The sequence below is a fragment of the Morone saxatilis genome, unplaced genomic scaffold (assembly GCF_004916995.1).
Source record: "Morone saxatilis isolate NCDOM2014 unplaced genomic scaffold, NCSU_SB_2.0 Contig0, whole genome shotgun sequence".
Lineage (NCBI taxonomy): Eukaryota > Metazoa > Chordata > Actinopteri > Moronidae > Morone > Morone saxatilis.
In genome coordinates this window covers 8,192,800-8,202,317 of record NW_023339650.1, presented here as the reverse complement: position 1 = coordinate 8,202,317, position 9,518 = coordinate 8,192,800, and the positions used below count along the sequence as shown (strand labels likewise).

The 9,518-nt window shown below is 42.8% G+C and overlaps 1 protein-coding gene across 1 annotated transcript in view; it reads right to left on the bottom strand.

Annotated features, from left to right (window-relative positions):
• The window catches only part of dap (death-associated protein), a 12,894-nt gene extending 5,978 nt beyond the window's left edge, over positions 1-6,916 (bottom strand). Inside the window, exons 1-2 of the mRNA XM_035673042.1 lie at positions 6,713-6,916; positions 5,632-5,731 (exon numbers count right to left, since the gene is read on the bottom strand). Of these exons, the coding sequence (XP_035528935.1) occupies positions 5,632-5,731; positions 6,713-6,767 (155 nt within the window). The 5' untranslated portion in view covers positions 6,768-6,916. The remainder of the gene's footprint in view (positions 1-5,631; positions 5,732-6,712) is intronic.
• Between the last annotated feature and the right edge of the window lie 2,602 nt (positions 6,917-9,518).

Here is a 9,518-nt window from a genome sequence, read left to right as displayed (position 1 = left end):
ACACACCGGATGGACCTGCCAGCAGCTTAAATAGCTCCCATTCATCCTGGCCAAACACTGGGGCTCGTAGCTTCTGGATGGAAAGCATGAGAGGAGAGAGGGGGGGAGGAAGGCGGGAGAAAGCAGAAAAGCTATGAGAGGAAAAGAGCCCTAAAGAGGAGGATGATGATAAAGGAAAGGATTTGGGGAAGGAGAAAGGGAGAGCAAAAAGCAGAGGAGGGAAGAAGGAGGACGAGGGGTGGGAACGGCAGGTCGGGGCAAACAGAGGAGGGGGAGGAGTGACACGGGGAGGCGAGAGGGCAAGGGAGGACGGCGGAGCGAAATACCAATATAATAAGAGACTGTTAGAGGAGAGGAGACGAGGATGGAGGAGAGAGGGAGGCGAGCGCTCACTCAGACATAGAAAGGAGGAAGGAACAGAGGCAGAGAAAAAAGATGAGGAGGAGGAGGAGGAATGCAGAACCTGAGGTAAGTATCGACCTTGACATGACAAACGAGCGCCGTCTAATTTTACGGCGGCGTCACCCCCCCGGCAAAAGAGCAAAGTTGTGGTAGCCACCTTCAAAACTCCACTCAAAGACATTAGCTACAGTGGCGAGGATGTCCAACTTACGGCTTACCTCATTAACAGCCTAAATACGTTGAAAAGATGAAAACGTTTCTCGCACAGACTGACTCAGCCGTCACAATCCAAGCACTTGGGCAAACATAGCATTTTGAAACATCTGCTACTTTCCTTTTAATATTTCATGATCCGTGCACAGCTTTTTTTTTTTATCAATTAACAGTTATGTACTCAAAACATCTGGCTAACCTCCATCTCTGCAATCGGAATCTTGGCACCGAATAGCCCTACTGCTACTTATCCTAATGAGAATATTTACATTTCGCTATTAAATTAATGCTTGGATGTGTTGAATTTCACTGATTATGCCTCACTAGCCACTTGTCAGAATGTTGGGTTGAGAGAGCCATCTATTAGCAAGTCAATTAACTAAAATATGGCCTATTAGCGGGGCAAGTGTTCCTCATTCGGCGTGCTGAGGGGGTCTCGCTACCTTTCCGCAAACATTTGGTGGAGTTTTAAAATAAATGTTACGGTTATCTGAGCAACAAACAGAGAATAAATGTGCATATGGAAAATGCATATAAGAACCTGTTGGCAAATCTTTAATCTTAAACACATCTGGCGGGTGCCGTGCTGCATATAGCCGAGGTATCTGCTTTTCATTACCCATATAGCGATATAGGATGGCAGATTTCCTCATTTATCCTAACACACCCTCCTAGCTGTGCGCTAGCTCGTTAGCGCTCAGCTGCTACAGCCCAGTAATGCTGTTTTTCTGGAATACAAATGTAGTAATGTAGAAACATTGTTTAACAATGTGGTTCACAGTTTTTATGCAACTTCACGTGTTCTGAAAGAAAAACAAGCTGCACATACAGTAACTGCTTCGCTTTCAGCACATTGGGGTTGCGGTGAAAAGGCACGCTCAGTTGGATACGAATCCACATACTGAGACAGCGTGGGCGTGTGTTCACCTCACGCTGGTTCGTCACATGTCTCAATTCCTATGAACGTCTATTGCCATGCTGCAATCTGAGGATGAAATCCTGAAATGAAAAAAAATGCGAAAGGGAGGGAAGGTATGAAACAAAACCGAGGATGAAGGGAAAAACTACTGCACCTGAAAAGCGTTAGCATTAAACTTTGTTTCCACGATTGAACATCGCGGCTAGAGAGACAGACGGCAGACAGATAAGATGTAAACTAGACAGACAGAGAGGAGTGAGGGGTGTAAGCCTGTCAGAGAGACAGACAGCTAACAAGCATCTGATTTCTTCGAATGTGTAAAAAAAAAAAAAGAGAGAGGAAGATGAGAGCCTTTAACCTGACTGGCAGTTAAATACACACATACTGCACAGTCACATGTTGTCACAAATGATAGTTAGTCACCCTTGACTAATAGATGACAGACACTTAAAACTGAGTGTATCAGGCCCGATACCTTCATCTAGATACAGCACAAAAGCTAATCACACTTCTATTCGATATGTATGGTAAAATGGAAAGAGACACCTAGAAGCGCATTCAGAAAGAGAAACATAAAGTAACGAAGATCAGTGCTGTGGTTCGGTGTGACCGGGAGGAGGGTGGCTGTGTATGGTGACAGAGGGAGGCTGCAGGGGGCAGTAGAGAGCTGTAAGGAATCCCAGGGAGGAGTCACTTCATGCAAGGAGAAGGGAGAAGAGTTAGAGGAAAGGAGATCGAGGAAGGGGGGAAAAAGAGAGAAGGGGAGATACAGAATGCAAAATTGAACTAATAACTCCAAGAGTGAAATTAGCAGTAGCGCGTTTGTGTGGTGTTTTCTTCTCTGTCTTTGGCTCTGAAGTCACACCACCACCACTACTACTCCACCCATCTTCCTCTGCTTCAGCAGAGCAGGAAGTTTGTTGCCGTGGGCGAAGTGGTGGTTGCCATAGAAACTGATGCCTGTTGCCTGTCTCTCCTCCCCACCCCCTCCACCCTTCTCTCTCTCTCTCTCTCAACTTTTCACCATGAGCTGTCAGCTTACTGCACATGTCACAACAGTTCCTGCGTACTGTGTATATGTGCAGTGATTAAGTCAAGCGTACACGCAGCACCACCCACTCTTTTTTGTCTGAGGCTCTTGAACATGTCCACCTCTCACCAAAATATGTAGGAGAGGTGACAGTGCAACTGACATGCGGCCTGTGATCACCTTGCAGACGACGCGTGAGCAGTTCATAGACCATATATTCATCTCTACGTGTCACGAGATGAAATGACCCTATGTCCATTCGTTTACTTCCTTTGCTATGCCTCCCTCTCTCCTGCTCGTGCTTCTCGAACTCTCTCTGAACATCACATTTTAACACAGGAGAAGAAACACTAGATTTATTCCTGATGCATTTGAAAAAACACATTCACCTGACAGTTGTGGGCAGGAAGCCTCTTTTGGGTCAGCAGTTTGCTCTGGCTCTGCTCTGCTTATGCCTCCCTTTCCTCCCTGTATCTCACTCCTACCCACCCTTCTCCTTCCATTACTCCTTCTCTTTCGTATCTTCATATCACCATGGAGTCCCTCGCTTTCCATACCATAAAAATCCTCCCGTCTTCACCTTGCCATAATCCCGGCCACCTATCTCTCTCCCTTTGCCCCATCTGTCCATCTCGGCTAGATTGGGTACGGCAGGTGTTCCCCTGACTACAACGCTTCACTGGCTGCTACTAATGCGAAATTTACCCAGTAGCCACCTGCTAGACGTCCATCAGCGTGACACAGAGCGTGTGTCTGAGGGAGAGATTTTCACTGACTGTATTTACTGATGGAGTGCAGTTTCTAAGCCTCTCTTTTTGGATGCACTGACAGGTCATTTTAAGTTAAAGATAAACATTTCACAGGAGGAAGGTAAACACAGCCAGGCCAAAAGCAGTTCATCAAGCTACAGCCTGATTTCAGATGGTTTTTCTCAGTGATTAAAATGCAGTGATTTGTCTAATTTATCTTCACAGTCAAAGCAATAATTCGTCTCCCCTGACGGCAAGCTCTGCAAGGAAATATTTGGGAAAAACTGAGTGACATAAATACTAAAGCAACTATTAAACCCCTGTATTTTTTTTATCAATTGAGGGAAAACAGATATTTCAAGCCACAAAATTCTAATTCACGAGCAGACATTTAGCTGGCCCCTTTACAAGTACAATATATTACAACACATCCATCACATATTTAAAAGGACCAGTGCGTAAGATTTAAGGGGATCTATTGGTATAAATGGAATACAATATTAGTTGTAGTATGTAAGTATGTTTTCATTAGTGTATAATCACCTGGAAATAACAATAGTTAGTGCCACTAACTCCTAAGTAAGACTATATTGCAACTAATAAAAGAAATAATATCATCATCATAATCATAATCATTGTAAAAACAGTAGGGTGTCATTTCTCTGAAATCTGAATGCAGATTTGTGAAGATTGTGCTCTTTGCAAAAGGTTCACTGCATGGGTGGTTATAAGTTTGTTATATCATAATGAGGTATTATATGAGAATAAAATAACATTTCCTGGCACCTTTTCACATTTGAGGTTTTGCTGTGTTTCTCTTCAGGGACTTTTGGTCGGTAAAACAAGACATTTTAATGATGTCACCTTGGGCTCGAGGAACTTGTGATGGGCATTTATAATCCACAGTTTCTAGACTAAATGATTATTTGAGTAAACAACTGGAGGATTAATTCATAATAAAAAGAACTGTTAGTTGCAGATATACAATATGACTCCATATCCTCTGAAGCAAACGTAACAAAATGAGGAAGTGCATATTCAAAAGGCTGGAATAACGGTCACACCCTGACCAGTGTCTGCTACAAAAGACATTAACAAGAGCCTGGTCTGGCGTGTTCTTTCTCAAGAAGGCCTTTACCCTTGAGAAGTATAAACCAAGCTTGCATGTTTTTTTTCTTTGTACTTCTGTTATCTACTTGACCTCACTTTTCACTTTAATGATGTGCCTATTATTGCCACACATCTTGTCACAAAGGCAAGGAAAGCAAAAGAAAAATGACTTATAGCCACTGGCAGTGGCTACTCCTGCTCTGAATTACAGCAAAATATTCAAACAACAAGGTGGATGAAGAACATGCAATATATAATTTTGTGTGTGTGTGTATAGAGAACAAGCACACACAATTTCTTCACAGTTGGCAATGTTCTTGAACCCTGCTCACTGCTTGTCGGTTCTCATTTATCACCTCTCATTAACACACACACCAACTGATATGTGATGTGAACGCGCCACCTGTACCGATATGCACATAGCTGACGAGTCCTCATGAATATTGAGGCATATGTGGGTGTGGAAGTGGACACACAATTAGGCTGAAAGTACGCAACAACTTGCGCCGCCTCCATGGCAGAACGGAGTGACCTCGGTACAAAAATGCATTCAGGCAGCAAAAGCCAAAACATGCTAATATGGAAACAGAACAATTACTGTCGCTCGGAAAATAGAGCCAGTGTGATGTAAAACATGCAAACCAAGGCTGCTTATAGCAAACAATAGCGACTGCTGAATGGGTTGTTCAAGTTAATGCTGTAATTACTCAGTAATTATGTTGTTTACCGAATTAGCTGGCAAGAGTACACAAGAAGTCTGCTGCAAAAACGGCCTACAGTATAGCCTTATAGAAAAGTGGAAGCAGCTAAATTGCTTAGTTGCAATTTGCAGGGTGTGTATGGGTGTGATTACCAACGTACAAATCATAGCAGAGTTGTACGCTGCACAGAAGGTCTCTGAATATAACTACAGATAGTACTGAACCACCTCTCCAGTAAATGTATGTAAGCTACTTGTGTGTGTATGAACAGATAGATCATATCAACCCCAACAAGACACTCAGAGTCAAAGAGACACAAAACGGCTATAAATGTTGCAGCCACGTCAATGCAGTCATTTTTACATCTCTTTGTAGTCATTTTGTGCCTCTCTGTAGTCCTTTGATTGACTTTCCGACAAGAAATGTTAACAGTCACGCTTTAGGCTCCTGCGGCCGTGCCCAGTGGGCCCATTCAGCAATCCTTCCATGACTCTGTGGGTGTGGTACCTGCTGCTGACGTACTCCTCTTCATCATCATCTTTCTGCGGTGGCTCCGGAATAGCAGCAGCCTGGTGCTTCTGTACTATCCTCATACCTCCTGCCTTTACTGCAAAGCACACACACACACACACACACACACATAAATGATCAGTGTATAAACTTAGATTAAAACAGTGAGAAAATACAAAGACCCTGGATGGTGATATAAAACATTTGAGCTATACCGCATTTCAATAGATAAGTAAAGTCATAGTTAGGGGCTTCAACCTTATCATTAACTTAAGGAGAATGTAAGACCTGGACTTTTTTTTTAAGCTACAGAGTTAGAAGGAACACCAAGGTTAAAACGGCCGTGTTGGCTGCTTTAGTGACCTAGACCCAGACCCCCGAATTCTTAACAGCTGCAGGACTGCTGCTCCCTTCCTGACCTTGATCTTTGACCTCGATCCAGAGGAGCTGCTTACAGCAATGAGAATGTCAAAGGTATCCAGTGCTCACACGTACACATGAACACACCTGCGTGTTTGTGAAAGACTGACAGGCTGCAGGCTTCATGCACTGTGGGCCTCCCACTAATCACAGGTTGGGTGCGAGGAGCATCTGTTATCTTACTGTGCTATCAGGCCTGCAGCTGCTGAGGCCCAGTGCCCTGCCACACTGCTCCACTGGTCCACGTACACCTTATCTGTTTTCACCTCCATCCAACCAGCCTGGAGCCTGTGACCTCCACGTCAGCCACATCCAGCAAAGCAACAAGCCGCAACATTGTAACCGAAATCTGTGCATTGTACGGCGCTAACCGCCACTGGCTACATTATGAGCAGGTTTAATGAGGTAGCAAGACCTCCCACGTCAATCAGGAAGTGAGCAAATGTGCGAAATTGCGAAATAAGGCAGATTACACTGCGCGCAGTGTTGAACGCTAAGACACGCCGTCAGTCGGTTGGCATCTGCAAAGCGTGGCGATTGCATAAGTATTAATCATCATCATGTGATTATTGGTAGAGACGGTGCAGAAACAAAGGCCTCCGTGTTTACAGGAAGCTTTGGAAAAAAAACAACAACACAGAAGCCCGAGGAGCTTTACCTGCAGGGAGATGTCCTCCTTTGGTTTCCACTTTCTCCTTCGGCGGCGACGACATGTCTGCTCTGATCCTGAGTCAGCGGCGGGAAGCAACCAGAGCGTCTGACAAACCGATTGCTGCCTTATTCTTCCCGAAATTGTGGACTACACTTCTGTCTGGATCGTCAACGTGGCTTTTTCCTGAGTATTGTTTGGAAACGATGCGCGATGACGTCACCCGAGACTAGGACGTGAAGAGCGCGCTGACGTGTCCAGTCTGTAATGTGTGACTGTGCTCCTTTTGGTACGTGTGTGTTGTCTTGATTATAATAAATAAATAAACTATATAAAGAAAAACCCTAATCTGAATTGTTAATAGTAGAAATAAGAGGATCTGTTTGGCAAAAAGAACTTGATCACATTAGATAACAGCTAAAGACACAACATGTGCACAATATAACCTGCATTAAAAACGAAATAGGAGCTCATTTTTTATCATGTGTAGAATGTATTTGTTGTTTATTTTGTTAGCTGTTGTGTAATTGCATATTCATTTGAATTATTCCAGTTGATCCCCTGTACTCCAACCTTTACCCAGAAAAAGAAAATAAATCATGAATGCATGTGTGGGCATAACTGCCACATATAACAGTGACTGTTTATAAAGGAATGTGACAGAATATGACAAATTTAAAGATCTAATTGAGATAATGAGCTATGTGCTTATATAAATATTAAGTGTGGCAATAATACTGTTGGCCTCCAAATATCTGAAATACACAATTTTAAGTACCTAGCAGCAGTCCACCGACACACTGAATCATTTATTAGAGCAGACCTCTTCTAATGAAGCAGCCAGTTTCCATCTCTCACCTGTAAGCCGGCCATCGTGCCAAATAGCAGGAGAAGAAGCACCAGCAGTAGCAGCAGGATAAGCTGATAAAAGGCAGAGGAGTCCAACAGAGAAAAAAAGAAGACAGCTCTAGGTGTATGTGTGTGGCAGTGGTGACCTGTGTGGCCACCTACTTTCTGTTTTCGCACTTTAAGTCCACAGTGGTTCATTAATTGGTTGACATGACAGTGTCCTTGGGCAGAGCTCAGAATTACAGGCAAAGCCTTGAGGGTGTTATAGGTAACCAATAAAAGAATTAAAAAATGAAATAAAAATAAAACTAAGGATGATACAACATTTTCTAGTTATGTGTGTGCCTCTGCTTCTATTCGTGCCGTAGAAGACTGGGAGCTCTGCAAATACAGGATATAGGTATCTATGTGTAGGATTGCTATGTCTGTGTCTGTGGAGCAGACTTGCTTATTCTAAATTATGTTTATTTCCAGAATTAAAGTTCAAGAATTTGAAAATCTGAAATACTGTAATGTCCATTATGTGATATGTCTGAGCATTACTGAGGGGGCATACATTTACATGTGTGGTCATGTGATTACAGTGCGTGGTGTGTGTGGTCACAGTGATGCGTGCAGGGCAATCGTCAACTCTGTAATGGCATAATTGCAGTGTGAAGTGGCAGCTGCGTTCTTCACTCAGACCATCATAAGAAGTGATGTTCACTGTGCTCACAGTCCAAACACACACACACACACACACACTCAAACACACGCAGCTGCACACACACCATTTTTGAGTACATTTGAATTATTCATTGAAATACATGACAAGACAAATATTAAGAATACAGATGCAATCAGATAATTTCCAAGACCGGTTTATAATGTCACCAAACAGCTACAAGTTTCCGCACACACACACACACACACACACACACACACACACACACAGCTGATGAGCAATGGGTTTTGGCAGTGGAGAGGTGGTCCCAGCATCCCATTTGTCCTCAAAGTGCGAGAGTCTGTTGCCAGGTCGTTAGTGTCCCTGAGGAGGGTGTTGACAACCAATCAAAAGGCCAGGAGTTCATTCAGGATGCAGTATGCTGATAAAAGGATGAATTTTGATGTCTAATTAAAATGTTTGGACTTTGTTAACTCTTATTTAACAAGACAAGTTGATTTAGATGCCATTCTTGCTGATATATAGTCCAGGGGAGCCTAGGGAGTACTGACAGTCTACGCAGTTACTATATTCTCAACATTTCTGTTGACATTAAGCCTTAGTGCCCACTGTTGTGTGTATAAATCAAATCAGCCTGATTAATATCTGAGCATCAAGGGAAAAAAATATTTGATTAAAAGCTTGATATTATAAAAAAATCCTCTTGATACATTAATACAAAAGCATCTTGCTTCACAAAGCACTAAACATCCATAGGCACCAAAAAGTTGTTTACTCAGACTCATAAGACAGGATTTAAAAAACACAGAATTTTGTAGTTTTACTTACCTGTTAGCAATACATCTTGCAAAAGTCAGCTCATAACTGTGAATGCTTCAGCAGGGATTAGGTGATAAAAAACTTAAAATAAAGGGGTAATCCAGCAATTTAGCAGTGTACTTCCATAAAGTTGGGGGACTGGCAGCAGTGGCCAAGATATCCTGACTTTTAGTCTCCATGATCCTACACTTCCCATGATGCAGCTTGACAGCATCTTTTGTTAGGCCCTCCATGCCTGGTAAATGTTCCCATATTTCAATCTCTACACCTCAAGTTTGAAACTCTGGCTTTCTCTCATAAATGTGTAGGCTCCATCAATTATGTTGCCAAGCAACTTGTGATTGAAAAAAGAGCAAAATTAGTTATTGGAAAAAGTATTATTTTTAACATCATGATATTGATTTCAAATATATCAACCAGCCCTAACAGCAACCAGTCACCAGTGTTTATGTGGTTCTGACTGTAGCCGCATACATCCACAAG